The sequence below is a fragment of the Pinus tabuliformis genome, chromosome 4_2, assembly GCF_031772625.1.
Source record: "Pinus tabuliformis cultivar Carrire ecotype Pingquan chromosome 4_2, CPIR1, whole genome shotgun sequence".
NCBI lineage: Eukaryota > Viridiplantae > Streptophyta > Pinopsida > Pinales > Pinaceae > Pinus > Pinus tabuliformis.
Genome location: NC_142304.1, coordinates 121,389,518 through 121,411,693, shown reverse-complemented (window position 1 = coordinate 121,411,693; position 22,176 = coordinate 121,389,518). Strand labels below are relative to the sequence as shown.

At 42.1% G+C, this 22,176-nt stretch overlaps 1 protein-coding gene across 3 annotated transcripts in view; it reads left to right on the top strand.

Moving 5' to 3' along the window:
- The window catches only part of LOC149168547 (uncharacterized), a 560,609-nt gene that overhangs the window by 314,561 nt on the left and 223,872 nt on the right, over positions 1 to 22,176 (top strand). For all 3 annotated transcript variants that reach the window (XM_089428302.1, XM_089428301.1, XM_089428303.1), the window contains 2 exons: positions 7,891 to 8,087; positions 8,544 to 8,618. In XM_089428302.1, the coding sequence (XP_089284428.1) occupies positions 7,891 to 8,087; positions 8,544 to 8,618 (272 nt within the window). The remainder of the gene's footprint in view (positions 1 to 7,890; positions 8,088 to 8,543; positions 8,619 to 22,176) is intronic.

Sequence of the window (22,176 nt, the reverse complement as noted above, 5' to 3'; positions counted from 1 at the left end):
CTACTCATAAACTCCATAAGAATAACCAATTGAGCCATTTTATTAATCCAATGGAGCAAGTACAATAGTGTGAAGAAGTGCACCTGGTCTTGCCTCAAGGGCAAGTGTGACAGAACCTAGGTGATAAGACAATAATCTCAAACGCTGATAATGACTGCTCCTCTAATGCTCTACGCTGCCTAGAAAACTGCATTGCTGGCTGGAAAGAAACTGCTAGAAACCCCACATCCGACACTCAGAAAATGCTGCAAAACTAACCCCACGCTCCTTGACCAAAACCCTCAAAAACCCAAAAAGGGTTTGGTCTAATTCCAAGCCAAAGTTGAACCCACAAAATGGTGCAAATTCCTCAGCTAACTAGATGGTCGGGACAATAAAATTTAGTACGTGGCCAAAAGCTAAACATGAGGTCTACCCCCTATTATTATGTTCATCATTCTAGTTCCTAGGGCCCCTATGAGTTCCCCTTGCATCATTAAGGAACCCATGACTATCCCAACCCCTGGTGGGCGATGAATTGTTCCACATTAAGGGTGTAATCACTGCTATATCTTACACATCATGCTGTCATCCCCTTGAGCCCCGAGCAGTAAAATGAACAAAAATCAATAAAAGGAAAAATCTATATGAAGAAGGGTGGAAAAATAAAGGCGAGGGTAACTCATGTACCACGATTTCTACCTCGTACATTCATACACCCAAGGTATGGGCCTCCCTCATCATAGCTACCCTTGTAACATGGCATGTGGCTTGGAGCCTCCCCTTTTGCCCCCTCTTTGTTCCATCACTATTTCTCATGACCCCTGCTATTTGATGGATGTACACATGGACCTATCACTTCCTTAGAGGTTGAAACCACCTAATAGTGTCCTTCATCAACATATCTTGTCGAGGAAGGTAACACCAATACATGTTCAAAGCCCATTTGGAAGGGAAAGCCACCATGAAGCGTCCACTTCTTACCTTGATTAGCAAGCTTATTTACTCAATTGCACTAATGAATCATTGTATTGGAAGGTGAGGAGAAGCATTAGATCTTATACAAGATTGCTGGTGGATTTTCATCTTAGACTTGGCCTCCCTATACAGGATCCAAGCCTTCCAGAGGATCAGAATGGAATTTATAGGGTGAGCATTGAGAGCCATGGGCCTCCAGCCATGCAAAGCATTGATTGCCATGCCATGGGCTTTTTCAGCACCACCACTTGTTCAGGCCCCAGTTATATAGAGATGGTGATGCGCGTGGACCACATTGCCCTATCGACTATACATTGCACCCGACAGTTGGCAGCTAATCCAAGGTCTAGATGAGGTTATGTCTCTGCTAAGGAGACATGGGAGGGCATATGTCATCTTCTAGCCCTCATTGATGGAGCATCGACTTGATCTTGAGCCATTTGGAGACCCATGAGACCCATTTGGAGCCTGCAAATCCCAAATAGGAGTTTTGGAGATGTTTCACAACATGTAGAGGGCATGACTCTCTTTATCATCATTCTTGATGCCCTCTCCCACGGTTTGACCACAATAGGCCTCAACGCTAACCTTGGAGAGCACTTTGCTTGGATTGCATGGGCTAGAGGAGAAATTAAATAATAATTAATGTCTAAGCTGTCTTGGTTGGCTTGTAACCAAGGGTCTTGCATGTCCTTTATGATGTTTAGGGGCTCCCTCTTTAGGAATTTGAACTGATGAGTCTTGTATAAATAAGAAAGGCTCCCTCTCATTTGAAATCATCACACACTTGCATTTTCAGCCTAAGAAGACAATTCAGACTTGCAATTTGTGGAATGTTTTGGAGTTCTATGAATGAATTTTAATGTTTGGATCAGTGTTGTTAAAATCACGATATTATCATATAATCGTGATAATTTCAATGAAAAGAGAAAATCGCGCTTAGTAATCGGATTTTTTTTTTTGCCCGATTTTTTGGGAAAAAATCATGGGATTTTTTATTTATTTATTTTTTTGCTAAGGAGAAGGTGACCCAAGCTACCCTTGTCACAAGTAGAGGACGTGGTCTACCTCCTGTAGCTCCTAGTTCTTTAGCTTCTAGAACACAACAGACTCCATAGTCTACTGTGGCCTGCCAACTCCACCGACATCTACATCTAGAGGGGCAAAGGAAATCAGTAGTATTAGACTTTAGTTATTTGGTTCATTTCATTGTATATGACATTATGACTCATGATATGAGATACATTATTATATTTTTTGTTGATATTTTGAGGTTGAGTTGGGACTTAGGAGTCAGGACTTACTATTCAGGAGTCAGGACATGATTCACTGTTATGTGTGATTTTAGCACTAGAAATGATATTAAACATCTTATATATTAGTTCTTTTATCATATTTATGTTTTCATGTATTTATTTTATGTTGTAGATGGTTTAGATATTAAAAAATTTGAAAAAAAATGAATATTTTTGTACCAAACGATTTTTTCCCGATTATTACGATTTTTTCCGATTTTTTCCTTGTGCCGATATTATCCCGATAACGATTAGTGCAACATTTGTTTGGATATTTCACCATCTCTCTTGGAGCTTCTTTTTGGCATGTTGATGGATGTACCTGTTCTTCATTGTCTTGTAAGTGCTATTTAATGCTAAATTTCTGTTTTAATTGATGTCTAATGCATGGAATATTGTCTCATAGTTATTAATATGCCCTAATTGATGAAATATTGCTTAAACATTGAAACTATTGGGAATTTTTGCATGTGTTATTCATAGATAATGAATGAATGAATGTTCTTAGGGAAAATGATGTATTTTATGTTCCTTGAAACTCCATTAATAATTTCCATTGAAGTATAAATATCTAGAAGCCTTGTATAGATGCTTCCTTAGGGCTACCAAAGTTGCTTCTAGTTCTCCTTGAAGAGCGAGGTGTCTGTATTAGAATATTTCGTGACTCCTAACTTCCCAATGGCTAGCCAATGGTCTTAAATCTGGGGTGATCACTATTAAATTGATAAACCATCTTTCTTTCGCCATTTTTCACAATTCTCCTTCCTCCCTTCAAGGATAAAGAGCTCTAGGGCTTGGTGCGAATTCCAATAGAGGAGGAAATTTTGAATTTCGTTTGGATAGGATTTTTCTTTAGTGTCTCCTCTAGGCATCTTCAAGTTTTGAATGAATTTCGATGGTGGAATCTCCATAAAATTGATGCCCTAGCCTTCACATCAAGTGGGAACCCTAGAAGCTAATCCTTCAACTTGGGGATTTATTCAGGGCTTGTACTTTAGTACTTCTTGAAGTATATCATTCATAACCTTTTCTCTTGCCTACCTTGACCTTGGATGAGATCATATATCGCTAAATATCTCAACCCTAGGTCTCATCTAACCTTCCTTTCACGAAGCTTTTCTTGGAAAGTCTTCCTAGCTTCTCCCAAAGCTCGTACTTTCATTGAACCTTTCCATTGAATGAGCCACCTTGCCTCACTTCAAATCTATCCTAGACACATCTATCACAAGTGAGAAATATTGGGACTCCTTTCGGTGAAAATCTAAGAAGAGAAGAGGACTTAGGCTGTGGTGACAGTGGGCCTTTGCCCCAGGGTGTTGTCATGCCCTCTAGCTTTCACTTCTCTACAAGGTCTACTAGTTTGTGTAACAACCAGGCCGACTTGTCCATTTGAGGCTGACTTGGATAGCTAGAATATAATTAATTTCTTCTTTAGTTTTGACCATGAAAATATCGACCGAAGCTACCAATTTCCAACATCGACCTTGTCCTCCAAGTAGAATTTCGGATCACACAACAATAAGATACCTTCTGTGTATCCAAGCGAAGAAGAAGACAAGAAGGACTAAAAAAGACGAAGACATCTCAAGCATTCTCTCTCTCTCTATCTCGCACATATGAAGCCCTCCTCCTGCAATTTCACACGTGTGAATTTCTGGGTAGTAGGTATGAGCTTTTCAGGGCAGCAGGTCCGAGCTCTTTTAGGTAGCAGGTCTGACTTTTTCAGGGCACAAAAGAAGGCCAATTATTGGCCCTAGTAGATCAGGCCAGGTTGAATTGTTTGGGTAGCAGCTTGTGTAATGTTCCGAAATAGGAAAAATAGTGATATACAAAGAAAATAACATGTGCAAGCACAAAATTTCCAAAAATCAGTGAACACCCATGAAATCTCCACAAATACCATGCAGCTGAGCCGTTTTATTAAATATATGGAGCAAGAGTACAATTATATGGAAGGAGTGCACTTGGGCTTGCCTCAAGGGCAATCTTGATAAGTCCCAGGCGAGAAAATGCAACGCCGAGAGAGAGAGTGAGCTGGCCTAAATAGGCCCCGCGCTACCCAAGTAGACTGCACTGTTTGCTGGAAGGACGCTGCTGAAAGTCCCACCTTCGGTGCTCATAAAATTCTATAAAATTAGCCCCGAGCTCCGCTTAATAGACCCACCAAAACCTAGAAAGGGTTTGGCCTAGTTTCGACCTCCGAAAATTGACCCCAAATACCATGTCCTCCTCAAACTAACTGGAAATACTGCTTGTCTGGAATGTACTGAAGCGGCCTTCCAATTCCCCCAAAAATGTTGAACTCCACTCCCCAGATGATCTCCTCAAACTTGTAGCACAACCCAGCTCCCAAACTCCTTTCCTCAACCTTTCATGAGTGCCCAAAAATTAGCTTCTACGCTGACCCAGAAATTGTGCCACTGCTGCTATCTAGAATTGGTTCGAGTCCCTTGTTGGAATGCCTGGATTTGCCTGAAATTGTTGTTGTAGCTTCGTCTTAATTTTTCGCACAAGACCTAGAAAGGAATTGGTCCCAATCCTTCAAACCAGAAAACCCACAAAATGGAGCAATATTACAATTTACCAACAACTGCTGGTTGGAAAGAGACACTTGTTTGACCCTGCTAGAGTGCTAAAAAAATTCAGCCAAACTAATCTTGGCTTCTCCTCATAAACCTAGAAAAACCCAGAAAGGGTTGAGCCTAATTCCAACCTTCCAAAATTTGCCCCAAATAATGTGAGCACCCTCTACAGCTGGGTAATTCGTACTGCCTGGTAAATAGCTGCCAAGTCCCTCCAGAATGAGCTGAGGGTACCTCGAAGAATTATCCTTATACCGCCTTGCAAATCTTCAACCCCCAACTCTGGTACAAGCCTCCACAACCTACGTGCTCCTCTAATGACTGCACATGCCCAATATGATTGCCTCTGCATGTGCACTGGAGGAAGAATTTCTACCGGATGACCAACCATTGGTTCAACCCGGTAAACTCCACCCAAGAGTAGCAAAATCCAAGGCAATTATGTCCCCAAAAGTCTGGAACCAATGCTGCTCTGAAGCTCCCTCTCCTGGGAAGTGCGTACTTCCCTTCTGCGTCCAGTCTGCCCCTAGAACAATTTGATCTCCTCTGTATAATACTCCAGACCAACTCACAAGTGTGGAAATGTCTCCCCTAGGGTGGCACTCGAAGTCCACCGAAGTAGGAGTTGAGATTTCCCCTCGGAAATCTCATGTGCTGAACAACACTCTGTTGACCCAGCTAAACAACTTGAGCAAACTATGATTCAAATATCAAACTAGCAAAAGATGTCCAAAATGAGGCCCTCCACCTCTATTTATCTCGCTACCCTTTCTAGTTTTTCATGTGGCCACCACAATTCGAGTTCCCTCTACTCTTTCTACCCACAAGTTCGAACTCTCCTAAGGGTTATAAATTCCCTGTAGAGTGTCCCCCACATTCCTCTTGCACTTTGATTTATTACCTTTCCTAATGTTTGGAAGCCTTCTTTTCCTAAAAGCCAAGTGGGGTCCTCCTAATCCACCTTTCCTAAGTTCTAATGCCAAAATATCTCCCGATGGTCAAAATGTAAAAATGGAATTTCTTCTTAACCATATAAATTAATTGGGGACATTACAGATTGACTTGTTTAGAGGGCAGTTTGACCCAATGTTTTACAACTCGGACTCGGACTCGGACTCGGCCGAGGATCGACTCCGACTCGGACTCCGACTCGGTAATGACTCGGCCGGCTCGATTTCAATGACTCGGTCGTTGTAAAAAATACATTAAATATTTATTTTTTTTATAAAAAACATAATTTTAAATATTTTAAACATAATTTTAAAGATTTTCATTCAAGTTTCCAAACACACAACATTATAATATACATGGAAGACAACTTTGTATCCATTTGGCCCACATTTGCCAAAAGAAACCTAGCTGCAGGCACCGAGGGTATCAAACCCTATTACAAGCTTTAAAGGGGACATTTACCCTTGACGCTGGGGTTTAATAGATTTATTGTTGTTAATCATATATACTGATATTTTATTTACAGGCCTAGAGATGAATTTTTGAGGGATTGGTGTGAGTTTACATTGAGAATTTGTCATTTGTGACTATCCCTGTTGATTTACAGGCCTGATTATCTTTCCTTACCCTGGCCACTGGCTTATTGGGCATTATCACAGGTCTAAAAGGCTTATTTCTCTTTTCTGCAGCCTTGTTCAGCCTTGTCTCGACTCTCCCTCAGCCACCAGCATCTACAGGGTCTCTTCCTTAATGTATAACTATACAGTACAGGGCCAATAAATTTGTAATTGCAGGCTCAGCGTTGCATTCTGAAGGGGTCACATTGCCAAATTGGAGTCCAACATTCATATCCAGGCTGATTCAATGTTCAAATTTCGTACTGAGACAGAGTATACCAAGAGTGTATTGTGGAATCACTGTTATGTCGAGAAATATTGAATTCAAGCTGAGATTGGAAGGATTCATTTAATAATTATAATATTTTCTGCCAGAGTATGTTGAGAGTCGAGACTCGAGAGTGTATTACCTCTTTAATATTATAATTATCTGCAGAAATATTGAATTCAAGCTGAGATTGGAAGGATTCATTTAATAAGCAGTACTGTTGAACTTGAAACTTGAGAATCAAGTCAGATTATTATGATGTGGTAACAACTGTGATATGATGAGAGTGTATTGCAATACTCTGTTGTCTGACAGAGTATGTTGAGAGTGTATTACCTCTTTAAATATACCGAGATCATGACTGGATGCCGAGACAGAGAGTGATGTGCTTCCTTATCATTCTTGCTATGCTGAGATGAGACAAAGATTGCGTTTAGACTCCAAAGGCCTGGGGAGTGACTCGGCCAGCTACCCGGCCGGGTTGACCGAGTCACATATGACTCGGCCGAGTCATTGGATGACTCGGCCGAGTCATTGGATGACTTGGCCGAGTCATTGGATGACTCGGCCGAGTCATATGTGACTCGGTCAACCGAACCGGGTAGCTGGCCGAGTCACTCCCCAGGCCTTTGACTCGGTTCGACTCGGCCGAGTCGGAGTCGATTCGGTCGTTTTGTAAAACAATGGTTTGACCAGGGCTGTTTGACTTGAAGAATTAGATGTATCTCTATTAAATTGAATAAATTCTCTAAGGAAAAGATTGTTGGGTTTTTCCCTTAAGTGGGTTTAACTAGGGTAAATCTTGTGCTGTTTTGTGCATCGTTGTCTCTTTGTGATCTATACTGTCCTACTATTCATTATGGTTGAATTTCTGAAGTATAATTGCTTAGTGATCAACTGGAAGTGCTAAAGATAACCTCTATATCATTAGAAGTAATTATCAGTTTCAGAAATCAGTGCTTGTTTCTGTTGCACTTGAAAATCAACACAACATTCATATTCTTATTGTGTAATATTAATCAATTAATTAGTCAACTAATATTGTTGTGGTAGGGATATTTATTCAATTAATCAATTATATGTAATTATGGTATATCTCAAGTTGGGCGATCTCTTTTTGTTTATATTATAATGAAACCCTGAGATACATAATTGGAGATAATTTAACCTTTTTGTTCTTTCAATTTAATTGAAAGGTTTATCCTTTTTAATATTTGCAGCACATGAGATTGAAGGGAAGAGGATTTGCAAGCAATATGTTCAAAGGGGACTTGGTTTAGACTCAAATCTTATGACAATGAGAAAAAATTGTACAAATAAGGGAAACGATTCACCATTGGTTGTATGCATTACTAGACTTGTTGCACAAAAGGGCCTTCATCTTATTCGTTATGCAATAAAACGTGTTGCAGAATTGGTAAGTTTTCATTTCCATTCATATTGCATGTTAGCTTCTCAGGCTAGATGAATGTTGTCTACTAGACAGCTATGGTAACAAATATTTTCATATCTGAAATATGCTTTTATCGTCTCTATCTTATTTCCTTTGCATGGCAATCTTTCACAGAATCTTTTGCAGTTAGATGCTTTTACCCATATTCCTCGTATTTCTCCGAATGCTTCATTTATTGGTTGATTTGCATCATAGGGTTCACAAAAGTTCTATTTCCTTGATAATCTGAAGCATTAAGGTGTTTTTTCTGTCCAAATTTTGTTTCCAAATGAATGTAGATACTGTAAAAGATAAATCCTGTACTGCTTTGACTGTTATGAATTTATTTATAGCAGTGTACAATGCTTTATGAAACCCTATATATAGAAATTGTGTGACAACATATATTAAGACTCATCCCTTTCCCTTCTCTGGATTTAGGGTGGAAAATTCATTTTGCTTGGGACAGCACCGGATGGGAGAGTCCAAGGGGAGTTTGAATATCTTTCCAGCCAGGTAAAGAGTATGCCAATCGAATTTTGTTCAAGAGAAGATATTTTGTGAAAATTTCTTTACATACATCTAGAATAGGCTATCCTTTCTAGGCACATCACCAAAAGGATATGAATATGATACAGATAATTCTTTTGTTCAACAGAATTGTAACTCATTGGCACAGTATGCCCACCAAAGAATTTGATCCATCATCAACCTAGTGAAGCTGCTTGATGTTTTTCTTCGTTTAACAGTCTTCATATTTATGGGACAGAATAGTTATTATATATTATACATCACTTTATGACAATGGATATTACCTTTGCTCACTCCAAAAAGTAAAGCACAACTCCACAACTTAAATGGCATTGTCTAACCTACTATGTCATGTCCCTTCCCAAACACATTTGTAATAAGGTGATGCTACACAATTTTGCACAATTTTGGCTAAGGAAGAGAATCCATCATTTTCGACTTGGGGACTTAGGAGGCAATTCGACTTAATTTGGTTGCTAGTGGAATGTGGGGGTCACCCACATGGGAATTCGAATTGGCCCATTCAAATAGCTTGGAGGGAAAGTCGAATAGGTGGATGGAGGGGCCCACATGAAGCAAGGGAGGCCCAAGGAGTTATAAGGAGGGAACAACTCTCATTTTTGGATTCATTCTTACACCTTGCAATCAAAATTATTTGATTGTTCGATTCGCTGTTTAGTTGAGTCAACCAGTTGTTTAGCCACGAATCTCTCAAGTTGGAGATTCAACCTCTACTTTGGGGGACCATTCGTGCCTGCCCTAGAGAGGCATTTCTATAATTATTTCAGGAGTTCCCGAGTGTGTTACAACAATACCATTCAACCACAACAAGGAGTGCGTATTTCTGGCTAGCTGGATAATACGCAAGGGGAGTTTGGAGCTATCAGTGATCAAGCATTTGCTGGGAGAGTTAGAGGATTGGGAGAGCAGCAAAGGGCCAACCTTTCTTGTGAGTTTGGAGCCAACATCCTAGCAGTCCGATTTACAGTTACCTAGGGCTGCACAAAGAGCCATCACTAGGCTCATGTGGGAGTTGGAGGAAGGAATTGTAGAGCTGGAGTTGGCCGAGAGAAGTAGGAGACCACTTGGAGGGCCATTTGAGGAGGATTGCTGGAGCTGGGAGAGTAGAGATTGATAGAATTAGTCACAGTGATAGAATTCAAAATTGGAGGAGGGCCAAGCTGTGAAGGGTCAATTGGAACAAAGGGAAACCCTTTCTGGGTTTTTTTGGGTTTTGGGCAAAGATCACACTCCTAAATTTATAGAATTTTCTGGGCAGATCTAAGGGGTCGAATAGGGGTCCCAACCCAGCCAGCTACTAGAGGAGCTAAGGGGAATTTGGGCCAAAATTCCGAGGTCAACAGGTGGCCAATTCCTTCGTGGGTTTTACTGGGTTTATGCGAAGGAGGAAGGAGCTGAAATCTCGTAATTTTCCGAGCACGGAAGCAGTGATTCCTGCCCTTTGAAGTCAGCAAAAAGAGTAGTTTTCTGGGGCAACTCAGTTCAGTTTGGTGCAACAGTTGTAGTAGCCTTCAGATCAGCATTTTCTCACTTGGGTTTGGTCATGCTTGTCCATTGAGACAAGCCCAGGTGCATCATTCTATTTTACTATTGTATTTGCTTTTGAAGTAGTAATAAAATGGCTCAACAATTCTCTATTTCCAGTGTTTCCATGGGTGCTTAATATATATTTCGTTTATTTGATTGCTAGATTGTTTGCATGCTTTGTATATCACTTACATTCCTGTTTAGGAACATTACAGTGGTGTAAGAGTATGATCTTGGCCTAGCTATGGGAAATTAGCTAGAAGATCATGGCAGCTTTAGGTATGAGTGCACAGTGACGGGTGAAACCTGAGACAAACCCATAGCTCAAGGGAAATCCAATATACACAAATTCTAGGGTAGAATTCATTGGGACGATGAGAGGTTGGCCCAGTTGAGGAGGGTGACAGACCAAACCCATCCTCACCCTTACAACAAAGACGTTAGAGATGAGCAGGCCGTGGGGGTGCAACCATCTACATCGTGTGGGGAAAGTCGACCAGTTCAGGGCACCGGATCTCCTGAAAAGGAGAAGACAGGAAAAAGACGGTTAGAGGGTGAGACCAGAGGGAGCTTTTGCTGGTGGAGACCTAGCTTTAGATATCAGGAGCCTGAGGAGGAGGTTGAGCACGATGTTGAGAGCCTACGGGATGGTGAAGAGCACGTCGATATACCCGGTGTGCCGCAGGAGTAACCTTTATTAGAGACCTCTTTGATAGCCCCAGTTGACACCCTAGTGAAGAGGATAGATCCTACTTGCATAGAGCCATTTGTTGAGGGGGTGCCATCCCTGGATGAGATGACAACAGTTGTTGAGGTATCTGGAGCCATGACCGAGTTTACAGGTGATAGATGCCCATGACAGTTCCATCAGTTTCAGGCCGACCTTCTAGCATTAAAAAGGAAGGTCGCGTTAGTGCGATAGGCGATTCTGCAGCAGAATGAGGAGTTGGAGGGCATGAGAGCGGTTTGTGTCGAAACCACGACCAAATTGACCCACATTGGGGAGCAGTTGGATTCCTACTAGTGCAGCTAGAGTGCACGTTGGAGCGTGAGAGAAACCCTCTTTGGGCATACATAGATGAGGCAGGCATCACTGTTAGTTTACCTTGGCCCATTGGACAGAGGGAGACAGAGCTGCCTAGTCAGATTGTATGTATTGACCAGGATATTGAGATGAGATGACCTGAGTTGCACAAGGTGCAACACCAGCATGCTGGGGTTGTTCTATGTGCGGGAGTTCGTGCATTTGATCTCCCTCTCGGGGTTGCGTGGAGAGAGATTCTGAGTTGGTACCTGGTGGAGTGGACTATGGAGATGATAGTGGACCTAGGTGGAGCTCAGCAAAAGTTTCTAGGCACTGGGGATGTTGGAAGCCCTGACTAGAATTGGGATCCGGGAGGGACTACCTATCATTTCCTGTGTATGCCGGTTGACTACAACCGGGATGGTGCAGTTGACCTAGTAGTGGAGCATGCACATTCGCTAGGGGAGTCTCGGTTAGCACAAGTGGTCGACCAGTTTATGGACAAACGTTTTTGGTTTTCTTGGTATGGAATTTGTACACGGGATCACCGGGTGATTAACATACTCTGGCAGGAGTTTGTCAGAGGAGGTGGCATTGGCAGGTCACCAGACAGTGCCTTGCATGGAGCTGGGGGCTCTTCACTTTTGTGTGGGGCATAGAGGACACAAAGGAGCAGAGCAGTGGTGGCATCACTGCTGACACATACGGAGAGTCACTTCTCGGATCCCTTAGGGGGGATTTGGAGGGAAGATCCATTCACCGGCGGGGATAATGATGTGATGGTGTAGGTGATGACACTGATTGGGTGTGGCCTGACACGTAGAAACATAGCTCTAGGCCATCATATCCAGGGATGTGTGGGAGCATCTAGCGTTGAGCAGTAGTCTACAAGTGGGCATGGAGATGCATGGTGGTGTGTTGGACTGCGTTGCGGAGTGGAAGTGCCTCACATCGCAGTGAGTACATGCGGGGAGTGATAGGTGCAGTGACATAGATAGGAAGCAGGAAGGTACATGATGGCATAGCTGCAGCCGAGGGTATCCAATAGTGTACATGGGTAGGCCGCGGTGTACAATGGCATGCCCAGGAGTACTGGGACGATCGGTGGTATGCAGAGGCATATGGTGATGCACAACGAGGTCTTGGATTGTTACCTCTCGGGACACCCATGGATGGAGATATCAGGCATACCTTTGGGTGTAGTTCACCTAGGATTGATGGGGGCATAAATGAGCGATACTTGATGGTATCCACGGGGACTCACACTCCTGACCCTCTTTTACGTCACTTACAGGAATTGGTGATCTGGTTGTTGTCCTTCGACACTCTGGGCACGAGCAGCAGGGGACGGGTAGCTCTCCCAAGATATTTGGATGACACTTGGTGCGATAGAGGGGAGACTTCTCAGCAGGGGCATCGAGTTGGTGTGCGAGTTGACAGCCACAAGTGGAGGGATGAGGTGATCACCGACATGGATGGCATATCATTCATCACTGATCCTATGCCTGGGGAGCTGGTCACAGGGGAGACATGTTTCACTTTTTCCACAGGGCATGTCTAGACCATGCATGAGCAGAGGATACCGTGTACGATTGAGATAGTTGTCCAGTATGTATCCGGGTTCTCGACATTGTATTGACACATTCTCCAGGGGGCAGGTAGCCGAACCAGTGGCGATGGTTGGCAGGAGCAGGATGGATCCGCATACACTGAGTCGATTGCGCGTATCAGATACCCATCTATTGGTTGCATTCAGGGGTAGCTATTTGGCACATGTGGTTTCCAATGGTCATCAGTACTACACAATGGCAGGCACCAGACAGTTTAGCATGCCTCAGATTAGTTCATGATGTATGGAGCCTATATATGGATGGCGTGCACAGACTAGAGATGAGGGCCAAAGAGATTCCATCGGTTGTTAGGGTTATGCCGCAGCAGGCCTGCCTATGGGATGCAGGGATTCAGTTGATCAATAGATCACTCGTGATGAGCGGAGTCGTGGCAGAGAGTGATATAGTTCACTCTTGGGGTGACACATGGAGGTTCACAGAGAGTTTCATCATATGGGGAGGCAGAAATTCTCTATTGCTGCACAGGTTCAGGGTTAAATTTGAATGGGTAGGCCTTGGTGCCATGGGGATGCCCAAGAAGGATGTGTCTCGCCTCTTTCAATATTCCACCATCAAGTTCTAGGAGAGGAGTATACTGTCTGCGCATGATGGGGTGTATGACATAGTCAGAGTAGCGCAGCGTCAACATGGTGGCACCACTCTGGGACTAGTAGGGAACTGAGGCATCAAAGCTCTTCACAACTCAATAACCTTTAGGGATGCGCCAACTACTGTAGGGGGAGATCATACAGATCCTCCATTGGGCTTTAGCGAGTCACTGATGGAGCAAAGGACTTTTGGTACTTGCACCAGGCAGGATAGTGTGTGGAGCGAGGGGAGCTTCATGTCGGACAGGATGGCCTGGGATCGTGGTATTGAAGGATTCTTTCATATCAGGACAGTGCTGAGGTCAGGGATGATTCAGTGGCACATCTGGGACCCTGGAACATGTTGCAGTGACAGTGGGGAGCAACAATATGCTTGTTCAGGCATTACTTGAGGACAAGCGATTTTTGGAGCGTTGGAAGAACTTGCCAGATGAGGATGCCACCTGGGAGGGTGAGCACATATTGGGGCACTTAGCTTTGAGGTTGCTTGAGGGGAAACAAAATTTGGGAGGGGAGGACTGTCATGTCCCTTCTCAAACACATTTGTAATAGTGTGCTGCTGCACAATTTTGCACAATTTTGGCTAAGGAACAGAACCCATCATTTTCGACTTAGGGACTTAGGAGGCAATTTGACTTAATTTGGTTGCTAGTGGAATGTGGGGGCCACCCATATGGGAATTCAAATTGGCCCATTCAAATAGCTTGGAGGGAAAGTCAAATAGGTGGATGGAGGGGACCACATGAGGCAAGGGAGCCCCAAGGAGTTATAAGGAGAGAGAAACTCTCATTTTTGGATTCATTCTTACACCTTGCAATCATAATTACTTGACTATTCGCTCTGCTGTTTAGCTGAGTCAACCGGATGTTTAGCCATGAATCTCTCGAGCGGGAGATTCAACCTCTACTTCGGGGGACCATCCATGCCCGCCCTAGAGGGACAATTCCATAAGTATTTCAGGAGTTCTGGGAGTGTGTTACAACACTACCATTCAGCCACAACAGGGAGTGTGCATTTTTGGCTAGCTGGATAATACAGAAGGGGAGTTTTGAACTATCAGTGATCAAACATTTGCTGGGAGAGTTAGAGGATTGGGAGAGTAGCAAAGGGCCAGCCTTTCTTGCGAGTTTGGAGCCGATAGAGCCAACATCCCAATAGTCCGATTTACAGTTACCTAGGCCTACGCAGAGAGCCATCACTAGGCTCACGTGGGAGTTGGAGGAAGGAATTGTAGAGCTGGAGTTGGCTGGGAGAAGTAGGAGATCACTTGGAGGGCCATTTGAGAAGGATTGCTAGAGCTGGGAGAGTAGAGATTGACAGGATCAGTCACAACAACAAAATTCGAAATTGGAGGAGGGCCAAGCTATGAAGGGTCAATTTTTGAAGGTTGGAACCAAGGGAAACCCTTTATGGGTTTTTCTGGGTTTTGGGCAAGGATCACTCCTAAATTTATAGAATTTTTTGGGCAGATCTAAGGGGTCAAATAGGGGTCCCAACTCAGCCAGCAGCTAGAGGAGCTAAGGGTAATTTGGGCGAAAATTCCGAGGTCAACATGTGGGCAATTCCTTCGTGGGTTTTATTGGGTTTATGCCAAGGAGGAAGGAGATGAAATATCATAATTTTCTAAGCACGGGGAGCAGTGATTTCAGCCCTTCGAAGTTAGCAAACAAAGCATTTTTCTGGGGCAGTGCAGTTCAGTTTAGTGCAACAGTTGTAGCAGCCTTCAATTCAACATTTTCTCACCTAGGTTTTGTCATGCTTGTCCATTGAGACAAGCCCATGTGCACCATTGTATTTTACTATTGTATTTGCTCCTGAAGTAGTAGTAAAATGGCTCAACAATCCTCTATTTCCAGTGTTTCCATGGGTGCTTAATGTATATTTCGTTTTCTTGATTGCTAGATTGTTTGCATGCTTTGTATATCACTTACATTCCTGTTTAGGAACATTACATACTAACCCATGTATAAATAATGATAGTAAGCGAAAAAATCGCTGCTTAATCAAAATGGGGAAGCAACATTTGGGAAATTCAACTTGGAGTCAAAAACATCCTACTATAGCCTTTTTTGGAAAATATGGGACTTGCATTTTACCACTGTGCTCGAAAAATGTTTTAATGACTTTGATGTTTTGTACTTAAACTAAAAGTCATAGCATTTGCATATGAACCAAATAGTTACATGACCACTGAAGAAAGGGTTGAGATCTTTGCTCGGAGACACTCGTGTGCTAAACAACACAGTAACCCGGCTAAGCAGCTCGAGCAACTAAGATTGAGTTCAATATGTCAAAAGATAAGATGCTGAAATGAGGAGAGTTGCCTTATATAGATTTTGTGGAGCACTTTTCCCTCCATTTTCCCTCCATCGTGGGTCCCTCACTTAACCATCGATTTCACCTCCATGCAAATTGAACTAGGGAATGCATATTCTCCTAGTGTGGGTGGCCTCCACATATAAATTAACCACATCGAAATAACTTCTACTAAGTCTAGCCTCCTAATAAAATCGAATGGGCCCCATCACCTCCAAAATCGGCCCCAAAATGTAGAAATTAATCTTGTTCCAAAATAATTTAGGAAGGGACATTACAATCCTCCCCTCCCAAATGTTGCTTGTCCCCAAGCAACTTCAGTGCTGGATGCTCAAGTATGCGCTCGCCCTTCCAAGTATAATCCTCATCCGGCAAGCTCCTCTAATGCACCAAAAATTACTTGTCCTCAAGCAATTCCTTAGCAAGCATCCTCTCTAACTATTGCTCCCCATTGTCACTGCAAAATGTGCCAGGGTCCCAGATGTGCCACTGGATCATGCTTGACCTCTTAACTATCCTGATATGAAATAATCCTTCAATACCAGGTTCCCAAGCCATCCTGTCCAACATGAAGCTCCCCTCGCTCTACTCATTATCCTGCCTGGTGCAAGTACCAGAAGTCCCTTGCTCTATTAGTCACTTGCTAAAGCCCAATGGAAGATCTGTATGATGTCCCCCTGTTTATTTAATGGTTATTTTTGTGTGCTATGGACATATGGCTAGGGATTGTAAAGTTGTTGACAGGTACAATTATCAAGGACCATTGCATTCGAATGAACCATTTAGGTACACACATTTATTTAATGGTTACTGCTTTTTATGTGCTAACTATGGACATATGGCTAGGGATTGTGAAGTTTTTGACAGGTACAATCATTATCTACAAAACCCTAGAAGCAAGTTTGCAAGATCACGGGACAAGTTCCATGATGATTTTGTCAGAAGAGAATACGTGCTAGATGGGCCAAACATTGAATGTTTCAAATGCCATAATTATGGCCATAGTGCTCGCGATTGCAGATATTAGATGAAATCACCTATGGACAACATTGAATGCTTCAAGTGTCATACCTATGGGCACATGGCTCGAGATTGCAAGAACAAGAAGGTCTGGAAAAGGAAACAGGTATAGGAAGACCAAGTAGATAAGAAGGTTTCAGCAGTTATGTTTTCAGGATTCGTAAAAGCAAAAGGTCATGAGGAATTAGCAGTTGCTTCAGATAATGACTCAAGTCAAGATGGCCTGTTAGGTGACTCACTATTTTGAACAATCTGGCTTGTTGACTCCTTGAAGTTTGTAGAGGGGGAGTCTATGCAACAGTATATGGCACAAGTCTACGATTGACAGACAGATAGTTTGAACAAGATGGCAGTTTCATAACAGGTTCAGGGGGAGCAGAACAATTGAAGGATTACAGGTTCACAAAGGAAAGCTTCTCTTCAGGGCACAGGTCCACAGGGATCGTCATTGATAGAATATTACAAGAGGCTTCTCGTCAGGGGGAGCATAGGAAGATAACAGGTCCACATAAAGCAAGCAAATTCTTGGGGGGGTAACCCTTTGCCATTGAAGTCAAAGGGGGAGAGAAAAACCTGAGAAAAAGATTGAAATCTCAAGAAGGAGGTGAAGCATGAAAGGCAAGGGAAGTTGTGATCTCACGAGGAGTACGTGTGTTGCCATCAATGACAAAGGGGGAGATTGTTGGATGGTGTTGTCATTGATGTCAACCCATGGAGTTGACTAGGTTTGACTTTGACCAAAAACACCAGTCATTGATATCAAATGGTTAATGAACGCTTCTTAGTAATTGTCAGATTACATCAAGATGGCAGCTATACTGTTGGATGGCTAAAAACCCAAGTCCTAGGGTTTGGGTTCCCTGGACTAAGGATGTGCCCTGACTTTGTCAAGGGTTTTTGGTAGGTCAAATCATTGATTTTGGGTTGGAGATCTATGTCATTAGATTCTCCTCGAAAAGATGTTTTTGTTGATATGTGGTACGCCCGAGAGGCCTCCTGGTTTGAGAGATATTCACAATTGAAGTTAGTGACCCAGGCTAAAAACCCCAGGGGTAGTGACATGACACCTCCTCCTACAATTGTCAACATATGACATTGTTTATCACTGTAATCTCACCCCATATAAGTTACATAACTTCAAAACCAAAGACAATAAATCAATCATTGACTTAATACACTCATATGTCACCTACAAAACACACAAAAGAGGGTTAGTGTACAAATTCCTTAGAACTTAAACAAACAAATTTATAATACTTATAAAATAAATTAACCATACCTTAAGGAATCTTAAGAAAAGTATTAAATTATTTATTTATTTTTATAAAAGGTATCCCTCATATTGTAAAGGCTAATATCTTTCACTCATAAGACTCACGACCTTTCTCACTCATAAGGCTCAAGGCCTTTTTTACTTAACACACAAGACGAGACTTAATTAAAATCATGGCATTTCTCACTCGTAAGGATCGCGGCATTTCTTACTTAAGACACAAGACATGACTTAATTAAAATTTTAATAACTCCTTCATGAAGCCCTTTCCTTGTCCTATAACGGTCACTTATGAAGTCCCTCTACAAACTATAAAGGAAGACCCATCACTCCTCTAAAGACATAACTTCTCACGTGTCTTCTGAAATTTTCGGCCTAATAATAAGATATCTGAAAAAGAACAGTTCGGATTTTTTTTTGAGGCAAAGTACAATGAATAGGGCTCCCTCTCAAGCGAAATACAAGGTAAGTTCTTGTAGATTTCTTTAAGTTGTTTTGGTTTTCGTTTAGTGCAGGTGTAAGGTTAGGCCACAAGCCTGTTTGAGCATTTTTCTTTTGCTAGTAACGAAGACTATACTATGGTCTAGGGCATCAAATTTTAAGGTCTGTTTATGTGGCCTAATTTGAAGTTGTAGTGGAGTACTAAAGTCTTCATCTCTGTGGCATTATTTGTAGGTACCGGTGACCTTTCAATTCAAGTCTTGAATCCTTTTAGGATTGTGTATTTCTGATCATCTCTAAGTATACATGACTGTGGTTCTTGTGGAGTACTTCAATGCTTGATGCTTGTGCAAAATTCTTATAACTTCAGGATAGTACGGTCTCTCATCTGAAACACTACAAGCAGTACTCTAGTATATATACCTGTGAATACAACTTAAAGTTAAGCCGACCTGTTGAAGTCACTTAAGTAAAGAAGCCAACTTTACTATCATTCTAATAGCAGTCCAAATTAAGTTCATTATAGTAACAATTTTGCATGAAAGAAGATATCTAACAAGGTATGATCGTGTGATGTTTGATCCTTGTAGTCACTGTGTGAGTAGGTTGATCTAAAGCACATCTTTCTCAATTATCCAGAGAGTTGAAAACTGAAGTCTCTAGCAAAATTCTGAGGGTAAACACATCTGTTGTGGCATGCACTGAACCACTAATCAAAGACGTTGAAGGCCTGATACTTAAATAATTCACTGTGCAAAGTCTTGAGACTGATGCTGCCCTCTTTTCGATGCTATTCTTGCAGACCTTAGAACAGTGATTTGGCATTTTGATATAACCTTTGTAATATGATGACTTTTTGGCAGCAGCAGTAACACTAATGACAAAATGACATTCATCATCATGTGTTAATAATTGTGATAACAATCCTCAAGTGTATAGATAGATTTAACAGAGACTTAGAACCTAAGTGATGTGACAATCTAAGATATTACACCTAGATATGACACAGTGATTTAAAGACCTAGGACTGTAATTACAGTGGCATGCGTAACCTACAACACATTAACAAGAAGTAAAACAACTAGACAAGATGACAAATGATACAATAACCCTATGTAGTAGTGCATGAGAATTTGTGTTAACATAGCTGCATTACAGTCTTTTGGCCTCTTGACTATGACCTTTTTATAATCACTGTACCTTGACTGTGACTTGATACATTGACCTACTTGACACAACAATGACTATGAATTTTTACCAACAGTGACCTAAGTTATGATGGCCATCTATGAAGCAACAACACCTTTGGAATATGCTATGCAGAGAACTTGATCCATATACTATATGACTTTTGTAGTATCGGGTATTGAGCTATGACAAAACTGAGAAGTGTGAATTGACTTAACACCTAGACATAACTAATGGACCTGACATGTAAATGACTTAGCAATGACATATGGTTGACTATATTAATAAAACTATTATGATTGTGATGTGATACATTGACACACTTAGATCCAAACTATAGGTTGCAGTAATACTTGACATAGTGAGTAGGTTGTCTATGACAGATGGTTGACACTACAATAATACTTGACATAGACTATCATGACCTAGGGATTTGTCTTGTAGTGATGACCTAGAGAGTTTATAGTGACACAACTGTAACCTTGCAGGGCAGCAGATCTTTGAGGGAAATATCATTTTATTGTACAGGAGATTGACGTAAAGATGGATAGCAGTGTATGAGCAGTGCTCAATAATGAAAGGGACGTATGTTGATAGCTTCTTGAGGGAAGAATTTGAGAGCATTAGAGGCAGGTCATAGGGATGACCTGAGGCACCTTGGTTTGTGCTATCATTTGATAGCAGTGCCAGATGGTTACAACATCGTGTGCAACTTGATACAGTGTGGTGTTGGAATTTCTAAGTCTAACTGTTAAAAACCCTTCATGTCCTATTCTGGTTCATTTCTGCCACTTGTTCTGATTAATTAACAAGTTATTTACCATGTAAATACTAAAAATAAATAAAAGTACATGCTCAACACATTACAGATCATCAATTGAAAGAAACAAAACAAGCACACAAGTGACACCGTTGTTTTTGGACCAATGTCCCTGGAAAAACCCAATACGGGAAAACCAGTGCAACTATTTGAGGGTTTCAATTATTAAGCAGTTTCAGAATACAATCTAGGTGCCAAAACTGACTCACCCAACAAAGAATAATCTCGACAGTAGTACCTCTCAGTCGGAGATAAATGTTCCAGCTGAAACTCCAGATAAACACTCTGACAGCTCCCAGCTCCAATCTTTCCCACGAAAACCCCAGTGTCAGCCTCTAGGGACTGCGTCAGCCCTTTCTGGCCCAACATCTGCCCAGCGTCACCCTAGCTTGCCCTGTGTCAGCCTCTAGAGGCACTGCATCAGCCTCTAGAGACACTGCGTCAGCCCTTAAAGCCTCTGCGTCACCCACGTTGGCTCTCTGAGGCATTGCGCAACTCCTGGCTGCCTCTGCGTGAGCCCTGGCTGGCTCTGTGTGAACCTCTGGCTGGCTTTGTGTCCCTCTCTCCTGGCTTTTGCGCTAATCCTCTTGGTACTATCTCTGCCTCTCTGTTTCTGTATTCACTGCCCCTCAACGGCAACTCTGATCACTCTTTCGACTTCCTCAACAAACCTTGCCCTAGAAAATTGAAATCTTAATCAACTCAGTGTGTTCTCCAAGTGACCCTCAAGCCTCCTCTTATACTTTTCTCATTGACAAATCAACGGCCAAGATTAAGTCCCTAATCAACGGCTCAGATTAACTCTAGCTTGATCCCTGACTTTTAACCCTTCTAACACAGTTTTATATTAATTCACATTAATATTTTATTTTCCCTAAGTTTAGACACTTAGGGACTCCATTAAAAATATTAATTATTTTAATATCTTCCAAACTGTTTAGAATCTGCTCAAACCATTTCTGGGTATTGGAGATCTCATGTGCTTTAGCATCTCCACCAATTTTCATGGTTAGAGCACATCCGATGCTACCCCAAATCAACGTGTGGCAACATAATATATTGGGTCTTGATGCTTATTCATTTGTGAGCAGCTCAGTGCATTGACATGTAGTGGTAGCGAACGAATGTGCAGTGATATATGTGTGCAGTGACGGTGGTTGTGCATTGATGACTATTCATTCATGAGCAGTGACATGCAGTGATGGCCAACAATAATGCAGTGATTTGTAGCAACAGTGATGTACAGTGTGCAATGACAATGATGTGCAATTGAACAATGATAGCTTGTTGTGTAGCATCGTGCAACAACTAGTTTGTGGGCACAGTGATCAACGACTACTAGGATTCGATATCTATTCTACATTTTCCTTACAACTATTCTACATTGATTTAGAGTACAAGGGATCCAGTCTGAAAATTGTGAAACATGGTCTTCTGGCTCGTCAAGGCAAGTGATTGGAGTCACCTTTAGGTTGTGGCCTGAGAACACTTCAGGGTGGCAGGGTGGTGCTAGGGCAAGTTGTGGCTTTCACAGGGCGTTGTGGCGTCCATTCAGTTGTGGCTGATAAACTAACAGGGCAGCGAAGCATCCTTTCCGACAGTAGCCAGTAAACAGAGTGTTGGGGTACTCATCAGGTTGTGGCCTGATCTACAGGGCGTTGGGGCGTCCTTCTGGTTGCAACAGGATATTAGGGT